We start from the raw sequence: 22,123 nt of genomic DNA on the forward strand, positions 1-22,123 counted from the left end.
TAGCATAGGAAACCCGTTCCATAAATCTGTTTTAGAAGTCAGGTCTCAGCTATGCTTTAAAAAAGCTTTTGTTAAAACTGAAGTATATTGATAAAGTGATTTAATATAGTTGAAAACAAGCTACAGCACTCTATCTGGGCCCTCTGAAACCCTGTGTTAGAGAAATATCTATATAGAATTATAGGAAACATTTACTGTAATTTCCCATCAATCTTTAAAAATAATAATGTTAAGCTCCCAACAATGTTTTCTTTGTTAGTGCATTGCTACTATTTTATTCATGTGGTTTGCTGTGCTTGTATGAATTATTCCTGATTCTGTTGCAATGTCCCAGACTCTTATACCTCTTAAGTAAAAGATACTGAAACTGTGGGCTGATTCAAAGGGTAGCCACGTGCATTTTAATATCTACATGTCCTATGAACCAATATTGAAAGACCACAGCATTATATTGCAGGACCATGTTCCATATGAATGCACAATTATTGCTTAAGTGAATTGATTCAGTTCTTTAGTTTGGTACCACAAAATGAATTTTTGCCTACTGACTGAGTCTATGAAATGAATATCTTCGAGACTGAGTAAATTTAAATGTTAACCTGTATTCAAGGTTCACAACCATCATTGCATATATTACTCTAGCTGTATCTATGACTCATTTAAAATATAACTACCATGAATAGAAAAAAATAAAACGAGAAGAAAAACACACAGGTACACAGACACACATGCACACACACACACACACACACACACACACACACACACACACACAATCACACTTTGTCAAGAGCCCCAAGGAAAAGCAATGATAAATGGTATATAATGGTATTCAATTTTCAAATTCTAATGTATGTGTGTGTATGTGTTGAGTATGTGTGAATATATATCTTTTATTTTGTAGAGTAGGGAGAAATCTCAATGAATAGAGATCTTAGGTGTGACATGTAAGATTTACACAGTACTCTTGAAGGATATACTTTACAACTGAATGCACTGAAATATTTCATCAAAATAGCTGTCACTTAAACAAATGACATTGAGAAAATAATTATTAAAAATAAAGAAAGGGCCACAAAATGGGCTGAATTAAAAGCATGGCACAACTATATTCCATTATAGCTCTACATATAGTTCTGCCAATTATCCAAGGCAAATTACTCATCCTTCTTGTATTTTCATTTCCAGTTGTAAAACAGAGGTAACAATAGCTGCCATCCCATGAAACTATTATGTGAATAAAAGACATTAAATTATTTTGAAATTGCAAAGGCTGTCTAAATGCAAGTTGTTTATTTATAGATGCACCAGAATCCAAATTTATAAGGCAGAAAGGTGGAAATGAATTCTGTGAATTACAACAGAATTGGCAGCAAGTACTTCAAATGGCAAATTTGGTTTACAAACTTTGAAAACATACTTTTTCAACTACATGCATGGAATACATGCCTTTTGCAAGATAGGTCCATTTTTTACTTAGATTGGCTTATTGCTCTTAACTGTAGAGTTCGAATTCACTAACTCATGAAAGATGCTGATGGAAGGAAATAGATAATCCCCTTTCTAGTCATTATCACCTTATGTTTGTCACAGCATTCAAAGTTGCTAAGAGAATGAATGACATAGAAAGAAAAGGGGAAGGAAATGGCAGGAATATACTCTTCATCTGATCTGGAGCAATCTCAATTTTATTTGTTTTATCTTTAAATTGCAAAAATCTGGATAAGATTTAATTTGTGACAAAGACTTCAAGGTCCATTGTATGCTCTGAAATCTTCTTTATTTTTCAAATGGGAAACTGGAATCTAGGGATATGAATTTAGAGTCACTATTAAGTATTGTCTAAAGTTTCTTTCAAGACGAAATACAGAATGTGTCATATCAATCAACAGAGTTGTTTACACAGTCATCTATTCAGCAGGCATAGACTAGAAAGTGTCAGGTTTTTTTCTACAACTTTGTTGAGAAAGTTCTTGTAGAATGAAATTCAAAGAAAATCCACTTTTCCCCCAAGGCCAGACTTTTGCAAAACTCTTAAGGAGATAAAAGCTGCCTTTAGTATCCTTCATTTCTCTTTCCTCACCACCCTTCTTTGTTCCTGGTGTTCTATTTTGGCATCTATTCAGTAGGAATTGGGTCTTCAATTACTCAATAAATTTCATCCTCATTCAGATAGGTACTGAAAATACTGGATTTCCCTGAGCACTACACTCTTGAAGAACAATATCCGGTAAGATATTGCTTTACATTGTGTGTTCTCAGAAATGGTTTTGAGAAAACAGACAGCAATGTACAACAAGCACATAATAGACCCTTTTCTACATAACTTGAGTGATAAGGCTGTCTATTCTTTCCCTTAACTCCTGTAAAACTCATCTGATGTTTCCATTTCCACGTTTTGCCTAAACTTGCTGAAGACATGATATGAACCTTCCAATTTCCTCTTCATTATCTCAAGTTATGTATTAAATTTAACTTGTTCTCTTCAAACTAGCTGGGGTAAAATGGCTGAACATTTTCAACTAAGAACGATTGAAAATAATTCTCCCCGTAAATCTTCCCACATTGAACTTCTATTCTCACCATAAAAACAATTACTTGTAATCTACCCATTGCAATAATCTAAATAAAATCGGTTTCCTTACTTGTTCAGCTATTGTTTTTGATAATTCCTTATTGAGGACCTCTTCAGTCATTTATATATTTAAACGTTTTTACAATGACATGTGATAAGCATGACACATGGAGCCAAATGTGCTTGGTTCTAGTCTCAGTTCTTTCTGAATGATGTTGACTATTTGAGGCCTCATTATCTTCAACTTTAGATAAGGAGGTTAGATTCCATATTGTTTAAGATTTCAACATTCTATATATTTACTTGTTGATAAATCACATAGTTATATTTAAATTTTTGTTTATAGGTGTTACCTAAATGAGGGGTAGGAGATGAACTTGTATTTGTTTATATCTCCTCTCCTGTTCTGTTTGAAGTAGTTGTATAGTGCTTGCTCTTTCAGTGGCAAGAGTTACAAGGCAGTTAGTGGCTTTTTCGAAACAGCACGTTCCATTGAAGAAGTCTTCACTGAACAATGACAACTTAAATATTTCTGCTCAAGTTCAGTATATAGTTGGAATCTATGCCTTAAATTTTATAGTATTCTTAAAATTGGTAGCATAAAATATCAATATTTTATATAGTTAACTTAGTGATGACAGAATTCTTCTACACCTAATGAGAGATCCACACAATGACTGTGAAAGGGGAACTAATTTTTTTATTTTTTTCATATATTTTTATTGTAATTAATAGAAGGGTTACATGATATTTGCCAGATAGAAGGTACATTAATTCACATACATTGATACCCTTTCACATGTCTTGGTCCAAATTTCCCTCCCCCCACCTATCCCCACCCCTTATCTTGTTTTCCCCCTTCCCTATCCTATTTCAAATAACCAAAAACAAATATATCCGATATATCAGGTAACAAAGTGAGATACTGTAACAATATGAGATAACCAAGGGACAGCAAAAGAGATGAGAGATAACAAAGTACCTTAAGGACAACAGTCATTCATTATATGGCTTTTGTTTCTATATCCTAGAGGTCCTTTCATTAGCGTCATACTATATGGCCATATGAATCAAGGTTTTGCTCTGTTGCAAACCTCTGCTAGGAGAGCCCAATGTTTCTACTGATTATGACAAATGAAGGAAACCATTGAGCCTATGTTCCTTTGAGTCTGGCTTATTTCACTTAATATGATTTTTTCTAAGTCTTTCCATTTCCTTACAAATGGGGGGATGTCATTCATTCTGACAGCAGCATAGATTTCCATTGTGTACAAATACCACATCTAATTTTAGAAGAATTTGATTTTTAAAAATATCTTCTATAGGCCAAGGACAGTGCTCAGGCCCTGAATTCAAGCCCCAGGACTGGCAAAAAAAAGTAAAAAAAAAAGTCTTGAAAACAAAGTTGCAAATAAGTATCAGTATCACTTTTCCCTAAAACACTACAATCCAAAGTAAACAATGTATCCAGGACATCTTCAGCACATTTGTACATCCCTCTAATTAAAAAAATGCAAATCTACCCTGAAATATATCTATTTTTTTTAAAAAAACTTCTATTTATTCATGATCTGATGATAATGAAAATTTAAAATTTATAAAGTTTAGGGACCCTAGAACCCTGTGAGCATTATGACTGGCTGCAGGAATTTCAACTGGTGTTTGAATAATACTACCACACCTGGTTGTGTGGGTGTTTTTCGTCTAAAGTAGACACATAATTATGAGTATTTGATCTTATGCAGTAATCCTGTCAAAAGACAGGAAGAACCCCTATATTTATTTAACTCAGTGATTCCCAGTATGTATTCTAGATGGATTATTGAAAATGTCTATCTCAATATTTTATGTTTTTTTTGGTTTATTTTTCCATGACTCCCTTAAGAAAGCCCTGGACAAATCTGAGCCTATAAAACTGAAATTGGGGAGAAACATCTTCAGTTTAGCTGTGTCTATCAGTTGATGCATTCCTCCCTACATTGGTACTAGAATATTAATAATTTAACATTAATTGTTTAATATGAGATATCATTGCATGGGCCTTTCTTTATCCATTGCCCTGAAATCTGCTGGTTGGAATCAGCAAAAAATGATAAAAAAAATTGGTAAGTAAAGAGAAAACACTATTTCCCAGGACTATCATAATACATAAGAAAGTTGATACTATTTGAAAACAGAATGTTTGCTACCTAACAGAATGTCAATGAAGATCAAGGCTCAAGGTAATTTTAAGACTTTTTTCCTAGTAATAATTATTGCTTGATTAAATAATGTGCCAGGGGCTGTTATAGATATGCTTCATATGTAGTGTATCAATTACTTCTCACCACAAGCATACAAGACATGAACTGTTATTGTCTTCCTTATATTACAGGTGAATACACTGGATCAATGAGGCTGTGCCAATTACTTGAGATTGGACAATCAATAAATGACACAGACAGTATTCAACACCATGTCTATTTGTCTCCAGAGTCCAGGATCATAGTCATAATGCTATATAATTCCTAATCTTTAGGGGACTATGAAAACAACATAGAAACAAATATTAAGTTCTCAGTTTCATATATTAGGCTGCCTGTTTCTAGCAATGCAGTTGTATGGTACAAGTTGCTTAGGAAATCATAAAAGGAGTCAGTTAATTTGAAAATATCCTTACACTGCATTATATCTTCTCAAAGGTATAGTTTAGTATATATCTGGCATTATAAAAGAGGAGTCAAATTTTTATTTGAAAAGTAATATGTAGTAAAGACCTAATATAGCAGAACCATGATGTGCAGCTATAGTGAAGGTTCTGTTTAGACTTTCATAAAAAATGAGTAGAAAGTAACACCTTGGTATAGATGGCATCAACCCATAATGGCTTTTCTTAACATACTCACTTGAAATCAGTCTGCCCTGTTTGTTGTTTGAATTGAGCAGAAACATAAAACAGTTTTCATTTATAAAACTTGTGACAACAAATGAAAAGCATAGGTGAATAAAATTGCTCTAAAAATCTATCAATTGACTATAGGGCTTTGTTTTCTTTGTGTAAAAGGTCTCTCGTAGACTTATCATCATCTGCTATGTTGATTTCCGTATGCAATTGAACCCTGAACAACACAGAGATTAGGGCAACACTCCGTGACAGCTAAAAATCTATGTAGTATTTATGAATCCTCCTATATTTAACTACAAATAGCCTGCCACTATCTAGATGATGCCACTATTGATAACGCAAACAATTGATTAGTACATATTTTGCTCATTATAATCATTATATATGGTGGGAAATATGCAGTGACAGTGGGAGATTAATTGTTATTATGGTATACAATCTACTGGAGAGAAAAAGTTCAAACAAAGGTATTTACACTCACACCATATTTTAAGATGATGATCAGATCACTTGAGTTTGCCACAGGAGCTACAAGAGGTGGCCAGGAAGTTACCACATTATTATAGCACGCAGAATAGTTATTTGCATGCATTTTAAAATATTTAGTTATTTTTAAATATTTCCATTTAAAATTATTTATTTGCATGTTTTGGGCTGGTATGATGTTTGGTCTATATGTATTTGTATATACTTAAATTTAATGTTTTAAATTTTCTAATAGACTTTTGCATATTAACTATCATATGCATCCATTAAGGATCTTTTTTTATTTGGGGGTATTTCTATGATACATGTTTCATCTGTGATATTTTTTGAAACTGTCATGAATCTTACAAAATATCTCTATATTAGTGAACCCACACAATTCAGTTGTTGTTCTTTTTGTTTTGTTTTTGTGGGTCTTTGGGCTTGTACTCGGCCTGGGTGCTGTCCCTGAGCTCTTTTTTTTTTGCCAGTCCTGGGCTTGAGCTCAGGGCCTGATCACTGTCCTTGGACTTTCTTAAGGCTAGAGCTCTACCACTTGAGCCTCAGCACCACTTTTATCTATGTATGTGGTACCAAGGAATCGAACCCGGGTCTTCATGCATGCTAGGCAAGCACTTTAACCACTAGGCCAAACTCCCGGCCCCCCTGAGCTCTTTAGTACAAGTCTAAAGCCCTACCCTTTGAGCCAAGCCCCACTTCCCCTTTTCTAGAGGTTAATTGGAGATAAGAGAATCTTGGGTCCTTTTGTCCCCGGACTAGCTTTGATCCTCGATCCTCAGGTCTCAGCCTCCTGAGTAGCTAGGATTACAGACGTGAGGACCCGCACCCGGTTGTGTTTTGTTGTTTTTTTCAATCCTGGGGCTTGAACTCAGGGTCCTGAGCACTGACCTTGGGCTCTGTCTCAATTCTAGCACTCCACCACTTGAGCCACAGCACCACTTCTGGCTTTTCTATGTATGTGGTATCAAGGAATCAAACCCGGGTCTTCGTGCATGGTAGGTTAACACTCTACCATTAGGCCAAACTCCTGGGCCCCACAGTTCAGTTTTATGTCTTTCAATGGGCAACTCTAGTACAGAATTTGAGAGTAACGTCTTCAACAAGTCCATTGGTTTCTAACTCTGTGACAAAGTGCAGCTCACTTGACCTTTCTGTACCTTTGTTCCTCATTGAGAAAACAATAAAAAAAAAAAAAGACTGAAAAGTAATCTTTGTAATATACAGTATCTGGAACAATTCTTGGAATGTAATTTAATCCATTTTTATTATCAACTTACTTTATTGAAAGGAATGATAAGCTATTTAAATTTATCTACAAAAGATAATATATTCTAATAACTATGTGATGACCCTTTTCTGTCTTGCATTTATCATTTTCTTAAACAGATATTTCTGATTTTCAATGTGAATGACAATTTAAAATAGCTATTACGTCTTCAGATAAGGAGGAATCAAATAGTAAGGAGAAAAGTAAGTGAAGGAAGTTGAAAGAAAAATCTAAGTATATTCAGATCCTCCCCTCTTCCACCTCTGACCCCTTATCCTCCCCTCAGATCCTCTTAATAATAATAACAAAACCTTCAGAGAACATTGATGCAGGGTAGAAACAAGTATTTTCAAATGAAATGTAAAGCAAATAGCATTATGAATAGAAAATTAGAAGAAAACCACTAATTTCCCCTGAACCTTAAGCATTAATGTTTACTGAAGCATAAACTAAAGCAAAGCTAATTTTTCACAAAAAACACATGAACCTCTAAAAGAACCCCTGACAAAAATAGAAAAGGAAATACCTTATTTGAAATTTTGATTTTAAAAATTGTCTTTTTAACCCTACAACCCACCAAGATTCATGAGTAAAGAGCTTGGGTTTTTCGTTTATTCATTTGTTTATCTTGATCCTTTAGAATACCTAAGAAAACAATGGCTCCTATTGGTCTTAACTTTTAGTTTTTAAATTGATTTTGTGAGATTTTATAGAGGTTGAGTGACTCTGCAAGGAATTGTATTTCAAAAGAAGCCAAAAGAAAATATGTGGCTATTTTCCTTGTTTGTGCATTAAGACTAAGATCATTCAATGTGAATAAGAACTTGGAAATGGCTATTGTGACATTTATTTTAAACAAGAGCAGTAGTTCAACCTCGTGTTGATTAAATTTATCAGTACAGAGTGATCTTTTCTGAACTAGGAAGAATTCATGTTCTCCAATAAGAGAAAATAATTTTTTTTCCATTTTGACATATACATTCACCCTTACATTAATTGGAAAATGCTTTTTCATATCATAAACAGGAGAAATTTCTGTATACCCTTTGCACAATGTTGCATATATAAATGCTGCTTAGACCAAGACAGCTTAATGAAAATCCCATGTTGCTTCAGGGTAGTTAGTTACATGTGAAATTCAATTTCCATTGCATTCAAAATTCCATTCCGTAAATATTTAATTTTAAAATTGCAAATATATTTGCAAAGTTTAATTGGCTTATATTCAAGGCACTGGCGGAAAAAATTGCTATTACAAAAATAGATACATTTCCATGTATCTATTGCTCATATACAGAACTTCTTTTAGCTGCTCATAATCTTTAATGTGAATTAAAACAAGTATGGCCCTAATAATCAAATTAGAAGAGAAGTCAATAACCAATCAATCTTTTTTTTATCACGGTACCTTTTTTCTCTGATTTGTCGGAAACCTTTCCACCAATTGGAGAGTAAGTGGTATCCATGGAGTCCGTCCCTGTGTTCCCATTGCTAATTCCATTTGCATAAATCTGTCCAACTGGTTGCAATTGCCAAGTCAGACCGAACAAATGTACTGCTGCAAGAAAATAAGCCGCATATTAACTTTATTTGGAATGACTGAGAACATCCCCACATGAGTCTGCTTTTTGCACAGAAAAGTGTTATGACCACATATCTTTTAATAAGGTCAAGTGAATAGGAGTCTATATTTCTATCACACATATATCTAATTTTTCAAGTAGCTGGTATTTAAGCTTTAGGTTAAACTTATCTCTGAAATAAGACTGGAGAATTGGTTAGCTACTTATACTGAGATTGGATTTGGTTCCCCATTTTCCTTAGTCATGTAACTCACATTTGCATATGGAAACTACTGCAGAGTACGGTACACAGGCTGTCATAAGAACACAGGACAACTTGCTTCCTCATGGATCTGATTCCATTCATTTCAAGAAATATTTCCTTAGTTTATAGAATGAATAAAATCTTACTACCTTCTGTAGGTATTTTAGAAGCCTATTAGGGAGAAATTTTGCAGTAGTAAAAGTGTAAAATAACCATAGTATTATGCAGAATAACTGGCATAAGATAGTTTGCAATTTCTATCACAAAATTAAAAAGTACCTATTATTGGTCAGTGTGAAAAAGAAAAGAAATGGGCCCATTTTTCACTCTTTTTTTCAGTCGTGGGGCTTGAACACTGGGCCTGGGCCTGTCCCTGAGCATTTTAGCTCAACGCTCTACCACCTGAGCCAGAGAGCCACTTCCGGTTTTCTGGTTAATTGGAGATAAAAGATTCATGGACTTTCATGCCCGGGCTAGCTTTGAACCGTGATCCTCAGATCTCAGCCTCCTGAGTAGCTAGGATTAGAGAGGCATGAGCCAGCACACGTACACTGTTGGTGACAATAAAAAGCTGCAAGTGACTTTTGGGAGGCAATGTGGCACTATTTATTAAAAAAGCCTTAAAATTTGAATTGCCCTTTGAGCTAACCATTCAATTTCTACAAACTGTCTATTGTTACATTTGAGATAATAGTAAAAAATTATGATCAATCTACATATTCATGGAGAGGTTTAATTAAATGACTTATAATATATTAAATAATACAAGATTGTATGACGATTAAAATCATATTTCAGATGGCCATGTAACAATACGGGAAATATTCATACTAGATCAAATGAAGGGCTCTTGAACACTGTGAATATTATTAATGGAACCTTGCATGCACGTGTGTGTGTGTGTGTATGCACACGCATGCATGTGTGTGTTCATATCTAGAAAGAATATGCTAAGAGGCTATAGACCAACACACTGATGGGAAGTTATGGAGGATTTACATTTTCTTCTATATGATTTCTTTATTTACTCTATTTTTGTACTATGAATATATGTAATGTCTACCATCTGAGGTGAATAATACCTTATTTTAAAATAAATTGTTTAAAGGAAGAATATGGTAAATTTGGCTGGGCTGATCAAGGATGGATTTATGTTTGTAGAAGAATTAAAGGTTAACTTTCTTTGTTTGTTGGCCCTGAGGCATGAATTCAGGGCCTGGCCATTCATTTTCCATAAGCTTGTTTACTAAAGGCTAGTACTCTACCACTTGAGCCACAATGCCACTTCAGGCCTTTTCTGAGTAGATTTTTTAAAGATGAGAGTTTCACAGGCTTATTTGCCTGGATGATTTTGAACCTTTATTCTCAGTTCAAAGACTCCTGAGTAGGTAGGATTACAGGTGTGAGGCAAGAGCACCTAACTTTAGAGTTAAACTTTTAAGGTAGCATTTGATTTTTCTTAATCACAGTGGTGATTTAAACAAAATATAACTTTTTAAGTTATAGAATTACTAAAGCAAAGGAAGATGCTGACGTTTGGGAAGCTTAGCTATATGTAGGTGGTAGGAGTCAAGTCCAAAAGGAAGGATTTGAACCAAATTATAAAGAATATTGAGTGTCACTCTGAGATATTTGTATTTGATTCATTTGGTGACAGAGGCATTGTTGTTTTCTAAGCATGTCAGTGATATGATTCATTTTCTTTAGGATGATTACTTACATAGCAATGGGGAGACATTGAATGTATATAGACAATCAAAAGGTACTATAGAAAGATAGGCCTGAACATAAGCTAAAGAAACAAATTGGTATGGTACTAAAATAATACAGCTGTGAAATAGAGTCTTATTTTGGGAAAACCACAAGAGTGCTACAACTATGTGCAGTGAGATGGCAGAGATTCAAGATGAATTACACAGATGCAATTTCAGGATTTGACAACAAGCTGTGTGTACTTATGGTGTATATGGATATATCTCATATGCAAATAGATGTGCTAAGGGAGGACACAGGAAAAGTGAGAGAAAATGCCTATTTCAAAGTAGTTTATATATTTTTAACATTTTTAAATTGTTATTATAATGGATATGTACAGAGGGATTATATAACTAAGGTAAAGAATCCATTTTGGGGGGCAATGTAACCCCTTCCTTTGCTCTCTCCCAGTTTTTTTCCTTCCCAGCTCCACCCACAAGTTGCATAGTTCATTTTCAATGTAGCGTCCAGTGAGGACCCTCACTGCATTTTCTCACTCTTTGTCCCTCCATTTCTGGGCTTCACCTTACTCTCCCAAAGACAGATAAACAAGCAGAGCAAAACAAAAACAGGAAAGAAAACATTTTGTTGTCATTATCTGGAGTTCATTTTGATAAATATTATTTTATATTATCAGATGAATATGTTTTTTGCATTTGATCCTGCCCTAGGAGTATAAAATAGTTTATATTTTAAGTCAGACCAATTTAAAGAACAGTGAAATAATTGATAGATTTAAAGTCTTCACATAGTCTAAAATTGTTGGGGCTGGAAATGTTCTTTATTGAGTGATGAATAGTAGAAGCATAATTTGATGAGAGATTAAAGGAATATATCGAACAACTCTGAAGATGTGGGTTTGCATGAATTTCTGGGCTATCTAGACAGGTCTTATAACTAGAGGAGATCTGGAGTTTGGATAAATCCAGAAGATCCCAAAGTTGCATATGCATGGGGAGAACAGTTGAAGTAAGGAGTGATGTCACTGAAGCAACACATTAGAAGAAAACACTGCTTAAGGCAGAAGCTAGAGAAATCCTCTTATTTGTTTTCTCATTATATTTTTTCCAACATCAACCAAATCCTTCCAAAAGGCAAAAGAGTGAATCCCCTCTTAAAAATAAAAGTGAAATACTCTCATGTCTTTCTAATTCCATGGCAGACTAAAAAGGAACAATGTGCATTTCAAACACTCACTTATAGTATATGAATTAATGACTGAGAACAGAGAAGCTAGCCAGATAGTCTGCTGAAAATTATTCAACATTTTTGATAAAGATGCATTTATTCTTACAGACTGATTTGCTGAATGATAACCCCTTTATAAAACTAAACATAATAAACACATAATTTAAAAAACTATAAAAATCTATGTTCCATGTAAAAAAAGTTAAATACCTGCCAAATAGAAGCACTACCTATATACAGTTTGAAAAATTAACCAATTACTTAACTCATTTTTAGGTGTAACTAAAAGAGTGTTCAAGCACCCATATTTGAATCTATCCTTAAAACTTTGAGGTATTTAATTGGTTCCTACTTTTATTTTAGACTAAGGCCAGTGCAGACTGATGAATGTTATTTGCAATTATTAAAAACTATTGAAACTGAAGGATTGTGGCTTTGAGTAAAATATAGCATAGCATTATTAATAAACCTGTTAGGACATTGCTGAGATTTCCTTGCTAAAGGGTTCAGATTTGGTTTAGCATATCTGTCTTCATTAGAAATGTTTACTTGTATAATAGAAATTGTGGTCTATTCTGACTCCTGAAATTAATGTATTATGCATATTACAAACCATATTAAGATATAATTCATTTCTTTGATTCAAGTTCTTTTGTGAAACTAGTGGGGACATATGTAACAAAAAATATCGCTGTTCTCTTCAAAAAGACCTCAACAGCTATTTTATAGACAGTATTTTAGTTAAACCATTTTCCTGATGAAACAATTAACTGAGAAGAAGTAAATGTGGAGACTCATTTCAAAACACATAGGTAAGAATTAATTCTGCCATGAAATGAAATAGAGTGCTTCCAATCAACTAAAGCAGAGAAAGTATAGGGACATTTTTAGTAAAAACACTCTTTGACAGTGGTCTGAAGCTTTACAATCTTTCAGTTTAATATATTCTTCACTGGAAACAAACTGGAAGGTATGTTTGGGTGAATACATAATGAAAGTTAATTACTTGCTACAGATGAAGGGTACCATTGCAAGGTTACTGGCCTTTTCTGTCTTCTAAATTCAATTTCCATATGCTGAGCTGTGAAAGAAAGCCAAACCTTTATATGTAGAGTAGACCATGTTTACTAAAGAACTCTAGAGTTTTATTACAAAGAATAATAGTTTCTCCATACTAAGCCAATAAAATAAAATTATGTTGAACTATGGGATATATCATTGCATTACAGAAATACAAAGTAGTAGTTCCCCCATAGGGATTATTCTTTGATTTTTTTAATGAATGTTGTCAGAATATATGCCAAACACATTAGGAATTTACAGAATAGAGGCAAAGGAAATAGTAAAATATTCAATTGCTAGGATAGCTTATGTACTGGCCAACCAGCAACAGATATCAGGAATAAATAATCAATCTAGACTCATTAGTACACACTGGTTGGCTGTCAGCATTGTGAAGGAATAAATATATGGCACTATTAACTTCTAGTGAATCCCATTGTAGAGCCACACTAATAAAGTATAGGCATTATGAGCTAGTTAGAATTAAGAGCAAACTTAGCAATGAATAAACAGAATAATGTTATGTTTTATTATATTCATATACTACTTAAAATATTGTTGAGAGTCTTTGTTTTGTGCTATTAGTAGGCTCGAACTTGGGTCTCAATAGGATTCCTTCAATTTTTGCTCAAGGCTGGTTTTCTACCACTTGAATCGGGCCTCTACTTCCAACTTTTTGGTAGTTAATTGAAGAGGCTCACAGACTTTCCTGTCTAGACTGGCTTCTCAGATCGCAGCCTCCCGAGTAGCTATAAATATAGGCATGAACAACTGGCTCTCAGCCATGAATAGATAATTAACACTAGGGCCAGAAATGCAATGGGAAAAATCCTCTACTCTTCTAGAAATTATGAGAAGGTGATGGGTTAAGACAAGTAAATAACAGATATATGAAATAAACAATGAAGCACAATGTAATCTTTAATGGAAACAAAGAACCAACATAATGAAATATTGGTGCTGGTATGAAGAAACAAAAATAGGTGATCAGGAAAGTCCTCTTAAAGGAGTAATAGTTGAGTAAAAATTGCAAGGGTGTGAAAACAATTTGAATACATAGTAGGAGAAACTCCAAGACAAGGACACTCAGAAATTACAAAGAGCCCTTATGTCCTACATGAAGAGTGCGAGGAACACTACTGAGGATGGATGGTATGAGTGCAGGAAGGCAAAACATGGCAGAAAAACTCATATTGATAGGGACCGGACTAAGAAACCTATTATTTCAGTGCTCTGACTCTCTTCACAAACTGGTCCCCAATAAACAAGGGAATAGAAAGCCACAAGGTTAAATTTTCATATACAGAAACATATACCCCCAAATAAGCACTGCTAGTAAAAAGGACAGCACTGGATATACTTCTGATCCCAAAGCAAGACTGAAGTTATTGTCTGTAAAGACATATATACAAATATACCTATTTGATGAGTACATATGAACACTACTCAGCTATGGAAGGGAGTACCAGACCCATTATTTATATTTCACTGAGCTCAAATGGCTGTACAAAATGTGTGTGCCTATTTAGGTATTCTAGTATTAATGTTTTTTCAGCTTACTAAGAGTCCTAGATTGTTGTCCTTAATGTACTATGTTAGCTCTCATCTCTTTGGCTGTTCCATGGTTATCTCATATTGTTACAGTATTTCACTTTGTTATCTGATATATTGGATATATGTGTATTTGGTTATTTGAAATAGGATAGGGAAGGGGGAAAACAAGATGAGGGGTGGGGATAGGGGGAGGGAAATGGGGACCAAGCCATGAGAAAGGATATCAATGTATGTGAAGTAATGCACCTTCTATCTGGTGAATATAATGTAATCCTTCTATTAATTACAATAAAAATATATGGAAAAAAGAAAAATTCCTAGCATTCAGCTTGGTGCTGGTAGTTCATACCTGTGATCCTAACTACTCGGGAAGCTGAGAGCTGAGGATCATGGTTCAAAGAATGAACCATCCAGGAAAGTCTGTGATACTCTTATCTTCATTTAAACCAGAAAACTGGAAGTGGCACTGTGGCTCAAAGTGGTAGAGTGCTATCCTTGAGCAACAGAGCTCCTGGACAGTGCCCAGGACCCAAGTTCAAGCCCTACAATGGACAAAAAAGAATTGTAGTATGTGAAAGCCTTTTGACAAGTGTAGTGTAATGCTCAAACCTGAACATTTTATAATTGCTAGCCTTCTTGAAATTTTAAATTCATTTTAAAGGTTACTTTTTGGTACTAGTGAAATTATTTTCCAGAGACAGTACTGCTTTTTGTCCAGTGATCATAATTCTCAAACCATTGCTTCCTATATTCCTGGAATCACATAGAAATGGAGTCTTGCTAACTTTTGACTAGGCTAAACTAGAATCATAATCTTCCTAAACTCTGCTTTCCAAGTAGCTAGAATTATAGACATGTACCACAACACTATATACTATCCTCATTTGCTAACAGAACAAATAGAATGTTACTGTTCCCTATTGCCAAACTCATTTAAGTACCTTGGATCTCAAGGCAGGATGATTCCACCTTGCAAAGCTCTGTACACATCCCCAAGTCTGTCCAGCAGTAATATCTCTGTACTATTAGACTGGGTCCCTTAAGTAAGACTGAGGAAGTCTAGCAATATTTATAACCAATATTTCCCCATTCCACTTCCCAAACGTTTCTTGTAAGAAGAGACTACAGGACTGTTTCAGAAGTAGATGTGGGAAGGTAGGAAGCACGATGGAAGTAAGTTTAAGACTGTGCTTTCTAACTGGGTAGTCAGTCACTCCCTACATTGAGCACTTGAGGTTTAGCTAGACAGAATCAAAGTATAAAAAAGGAATATAAAATATCACAATAATTTTATACTGATTACATATCGAAATGATAATATTTTAGCTCTTGTAGATTAAATAAGAGTTCTATTAAAATGAATCTCACCTATTTTTACTATTTGAACAGTTACTATTAAATCTTAAATTACCTACGTGGCTCATAAGATTTCTATTGGATAGTAATGTCCTGAATACCTTGAATATTTCACAAGGAAATACCATGTTTCTTTTTTAGCACTCAGATATAAACCTATTAAATTATATTGAAGATACATATTTGATTGTTTACCTTGTCATTGTTAAGTACTGAAAGGGCAGAAACAATTTTTTCTTATCCCTGCTACTTAGCTCCAAACTTTTCAAAAAGTACATTTATACACTTTTAATAGAAATGTAATGTGATAAAGTGGCTTTGGAGATAATTTTTATATCTATTGCAACTTAAATGGATAATATTTGTTAAGTCTACAAAAAATAGTACTACCCCTATACTTTTTAATGTAAAAATTTAAACAATCAATATATCAACACATGTGTGGGATGAATGCATACATATGCTGTGAAGTCCTACATAAACTCATTTCAACATTATATAATGCATATATGTATTGCACTAGTGCATGACATCTCATTAATGTGCTGTTATTGTACAGGAAATTAATTAAAATGTGCTCAACTATAGGCAAATTTGAATTTAAATATACTTTGTCAAAAGCAATCCTATGTCCAGATTTAAATGAACTCTATTGCAGAATACTTACATTGCAAAAGGCTGAGGAGGCATAAAACTATATGCACTATGGGATTCTAGATTGGATATAAGAGCAACAAAAAGACCATAGGAAAACTGGAGGAATCTGAATTAAACTCCAAGTTTAGTTAATACCCTTATACCAATGTTAATTTTTTTGCTTTATTATTTTATTTTTTGTTAAAGGATTTTATTAACACTGCTTTTTACATAATATTTCAAATGTCAAGTTTAACAAACAAGTATTCAAGAATGGAATGTTGATATGCAATCACTTGCACATACATTTAAGAAAAAAGTTTAAAAGTTGAGACTTTATATGTCATAGATACATATCCATCTATATATCAATATGTCTATAGAATATATCTCCCATCATAGATTTATATGTCTGTATAGTTATATCTCCAAGTTCATGTCAACGACCTTGAGTTTCTGAGTATTGAGTCATCTCTCTTATATTGTTTGGATCTAATAGCCACATAACAAGGAGACCATAGGCCTTTTGCTCCTTTGGTCTTGACTTATCTCACTAAACATGATTAGCTCTCGTTTCATCCACTTCTCAGTGAATGTCATTATTTTGTCTGTTGTCTATATAGAATTCCATTGTATGGATATATATATATATATATACAAAAAGGTGATATATATATATATATTCATAAATCTGCAGTAGGGCATCTGGGTTGTTTCCATTGCTTGGCTACTGTGAATAGTGCAGAGATGAACGTGGCTGTGTGGATGTCCTTATCATATCCTGGGTTATGAAGTTCAGGGTAGATGCCCAGGAGTGGTATGGCTGGGTCATAGGGAAGGCCTATTTTTTAGTTTTTTGAGGAACCTCAAGCTGCCTTCCAGAGAGGCTGAACTAGTTCACATTCCCTCAACAGTGCAGTAGGGTTCCTCTTTCTCCACAACCCCACCAGCATTTGTCGTTGTCTGAATTCAGAATATTGGCCATTTTGATTGGAGTAAGGTGGTATCTCAGGGTAGTTTTTATTAGCATTTCCTTTATGACCACGGATGATGAGCATTTTCTCATGTTTCTTTGCCATTCTGTCAGTCCTGGGCTTGAGATCATGGCCTGAGCACTGTCCTTGGACTTTCTCAAGGCTAGAGCTCTGTCCTTGGACTTTCTCAAGGCTAGAGCTCTACCACTTGAGCTTCAGCACCACTTCCGGCATTTTTTCCCTATATATGTGGTACTGAGGAAACGAACCTGGGTCCTCATGCATGCTAGGCAAGCACTCTCCATTAGGCCAAATTCCCGGCCATTCTTTGCCATTCTTAACTCTTCTTTTGATAGGTCTCTCTTTATTTCCCTTGCCCATTTAGCGATTGTTGTTTTGGGGGGAGGGGTTTGGGAGGGGGATTAGTTTCTTGAGTTCCTTATAGATATTGGATATCAAGCATTTTTCTTATGTATTATTGGTAAATATCTTTTCCCAGTTGATTAGCTGTCTTTCTACTTTAGTAGCTATGTCTTTGTCCAGAAACTTTATTTTTTTATTTTTTATTTTTTATTGGTTGGAATTTCCATTTATTTTTTTCATATATTTTTATTGTAATTAATAGAAGGGTTATATTATATTCACCAGATAGAAAGTACATTACTTCACAAATATTGATACCCTTTCTCATGTCCAATGTTAAATTTTTTAAAATAAAAAAAATAGAGAAAAAAACTGATCTACAAATATACTGGTAATGCAGTGGTGTGATGACAAATGTTCAACAAACAGCACTCTGACCACATGGGCCCCAATATGCAATATTTGGTGATTCCTGGGATGTTATAACACTCACCATGGCTAATTTCAACTGCCACCATAAGTCCCTGAATGTGAAATTGGAAAAAGATCCTTAAACCAGCATAAAATACATCATTTAACTAGTCTTCTTCTCTCTCTTTAATTTTTCATTTTTAAACAATTTTAGACTAAGTCATTTAAACTGGAGAGAAAATCCTTATAACTTACTGTTAACACTTGCAAAATCATAGTATAATTATTAAAAATAAGAAATTAACATAGCGGTGAGAGTATTAAGAACTAAGAACTTTATCCTCCATCTTAAAATGCACACATCCAGCTAAAAACTTTATATTTAATTTTTGAAATAATTTGAGGGATTGTTTTGCAATCCTACTTAATAAACACCACATTTTACTGTCATTTACTATCCTACTGAAATAAGCACTATTAAGAATGCTTTAAAGTTATTTCAAAAATCAATTCTATTATCATTAGTGTCAAAAGTTTCAAATCATGCTAAGATAAAAAAGCATATAAGGTTTCTCAAAATAATTATTTTCTTTCTGTCAGCATTATTTTTCCAGTCCTAGGGCTTGAACTTATGGCCTGGGCATTGTCCTTGGGCTTTCTCAAGCCTAGCACTCTACCACTTGAGCCAGAGCACCACTTCTGGCTTTTTCTGTGTATGTGGTAAGGAGGAATCGAACCCAGGTCTTCCTGTCAGTATTTTCTCCCACCAAGGCCTATACATATCTTGCTGCTTTTTTCTTCAGGATAGGGAATGGCACACCTTTTGTATTTTACTTCCAAAGATTGTTAGAACTAAGGATCTACTTGTGTGTTGGACAGTTCCCTTCGTGACAAATAAACCAAGTACATTATTCAGATTGTGATCCTTGATAACTTCAGGCTTTCAATTTAACTCCTGTGGGAAACAATCTTTTCAAATTGATACTTCAGTGGACATCAGACAAGACTAGATGCTTCAGCAAGAAGGAATATCACTGAAAATATAAATGCTACTTGAATTAAATGCAGTGACTGCAAACATTATAAAAACCAGGTTATCTTTCCATCTTAAAATAAATCCCTTTTTATTACATTAAACATCAAACTGGCATATGAGTGAACTATAGCCTTTGATAAATTACCTTCAGATCTCAGTTTTATCCTGGTAATAACTAGATTAGATGTGGGATCGAAAACCATTAGTTTTCAGTGAACCATTTTTCAAGAACTAAATAAAGGAAGTAATGCATGTTTATTTATGGTACTCTACTTTTTGCCTCAGCAGTTTCATTCAAATTTTCCATTTTTTCCTGGGGTTATACATATACATTTTCTCCTAAAAATATTATCTGTGCTTGCACTACATCATGAACATAAATAAAACATATTGAAATGCTTCTTTTCAAAGCAATTTGAATGTAGCCAATATGGCTTTCAGATCCCTTTCAAATACTTTTGAAAGGCTGAAAAGCTGGTGTGTTGGGTATGAGTAGAATTTCCTTTGGAAGGAAGGTTTTTAGTAATTAAAAAAGAGGCAACAAAAAGAGAAAGCATTTTAGTTTGCACAGTTTTACAGAACTTATTCTGCAAGTCTTCCATAAGGAACAGTGAAATTAAATGCCAATTTCGAGAGAATAAGACAAGGAACAATGAGAACAACTTTCTTGGTACTATACGTGTTTCAAGTCCCTACTTTTCCCTTTCTGTGTGAAATGAATTATTCTTTATTACAGCATGGTTTTTCCTATTAGTATGGTCCTAGTTTTAGCCAGTACCCAGGAGAGAAAGATTCTATCAAAGCAATAAATCATTTTAATATCCCAGTTCTACCTTAAAACTTACATTTACTATGTATTTTATATTTTCTATCCCAAGGCTGCAGCAATATTTATAAATAACGTATCTATTTCAGTACCTTATCACAAGTTTAATATATGATCTCCATTTGCAGTTGCACAACAGACCCATCTGTGTATTCCTTATCAGACAGACACAATTATTTAGTGGTTTCATATCACGTCACAGCACCAATAAGTGCTCTCTGTAATTCAAATCTTCTTTATCTTTGCAATATTATTTGTTTTGTGGAGTCAGGAAGAATAAACAGCATAATGAAGCACATTTTAAAAAAATAAAATTTATGAATAATGCAACAAAAATATCATTTTTGCTAGGAACTAGTACTTTTGATACTTTTAAAATTTTTTTTCTTTTATATTTCCATCTTGCTTCATCTTTTCCTTAATGAATCTTCCCTTTATTATAGTCCAAATGCCTGTCACCTCACTATTATTTATGATGGACATCACAGGTTGCTGAACATATTTGATCATCCTCTAGCTTGAGTGTATATTAGAAGCAATAGTCGAGTCTGTTCAAAATTATCCAAATAGAACATTAGTTATGAAGAATAAAACTAAACTGATTTTGTCTTCTTCTTACTCATTTGTCCCATAAATTTTTAAATTTTTTTTCTTTTTTCTTTTCTTTTCTTTTTTTACTGTCTGTGTAATATATAGAAGGGTTACAGTTGCATTAGCCAGGTAGTAGTTGCATTACTTCCCACACATTGGAACCCCTTCTCATGGTTTTGTTCCCATTTCCCTCCTCCTACTCTCTCCCAATCAACTTGTCTTCCCCTGTCTCTTTCCTACTTCAGACAAATAAATAAACATATATTTTAAGGGCTAAAAAATAGAACTATATTAATTGATTTGTATCTATAACCTCTGCTTACTGATGCTTTAAAACTCACTTTTTGGACTAACCATCAATTTGTTATAGCAATAGGAAAATGGTTTACATTTTTTCTTTTCTTTTTTAATTGAATTGTCAAGGTGATGTGCAGAGGGATTATAGTTACATATGTAAGGTGGTGAGTACATTTCTTGTTGAACATTGATACTCCTTCCCATGTTTTTCTCCTGTACCTGGTATATTGTAAATAGTATGTATTTTTGTGCAAACTTTTGGAAATTGAGAACTTAAACATATTCAACTTCCTGATTACTCACAGTTAGTATGAAAGGACACGGATTGAATATGGCTGGGGAAGCAAGAGATGTAACCCAGAATGTAAATGGTAGAAATATAATAGGAAACAACTAACCCTTCTTAATTGCATTATGAGACTTCATAAGATGGGAAGGTATAGAATATGATGTGCTGATGAGTAAAATGACTCATTTTGTTTAGTATTTTAGCATATGAAACCCAAACAAGGCCCATACTCAATAAGTCACCAGTATACTATTGAGATGAAGCTGATTCATGGTCAGGATCTGTAATATCATGTGGCCTATGGGTGTAGGCTGGTCTTCACAGACCCAAGCCCCAGACCCGTTTGCTGCTCTGTGTGATCCATGTGCTTCCAGCCTTAAGGCTAATCACTACAAACTCGGGTTGTAGGCTTGCTTCAAGATCCCAAAGATTCAACTTCATTCTGGCAACTACAGAAATAGGTGCAAGGGGCCATGTCTGTTATCAGGCCGACCCTATAGCCCTAAGTTCCAGGATGATTATTGTGTTTCCAGGTTCCATGCCTGCCACAGTGCCAGGCATGAAGTACCAGGTCTGAGTTGTCAATGATTCTGGCAACTGGCCTACCTGCTCCATATTCCAGCAGTAAATTTGACCCTCCTCGAACACTCACACAGAAACTGAAGGAGCTGATTGGTGAAGGGTTTTACCTACTGATATCAGTCTTTAAAGACTGGAGCACCACCCTGTATAACTAACTGATGCTA

At 34.2% G+C, this 22,123-nt stretch overlaps 1 protein-coding gene across 1 annotated transcript in view; it reads right to left on the reverse strand.

The window, feature by feature from the left end:
- Tenm1 (teneurin transmembrane protein 1) overlaps positions 1–22,123 on the reverse strand; it is a 336,137-nt gene that overhangs the window by 292,628 nt on the left and 21,386 nt on the right. Inside the window, exon 3 of the mRNA XM_090327164.1 lies at positions 8,621–8,770. Coding sequence (XP_090183290.1) covers positions 8,621–8,770 — 150 coding nt within the window. The remainder of the gene's footprint in view (positions 1–8,620; positions 8,771–22,123) is intronic.

Source organism: Megascapheus bottae, chromosome X (assembly GCF_031878675.1).
Source record: "Megascapheus bottae isolate mThoBot1 chromosome X, mThoBot2.hap1, whole genome shotgun sequence".
Taxonomy (NCBI): Eukaryota; Metazoa; Chordata; class Mammalia; order Rodentia; family Geomyidae; genus Megascapheus; species Megascapheus bottae.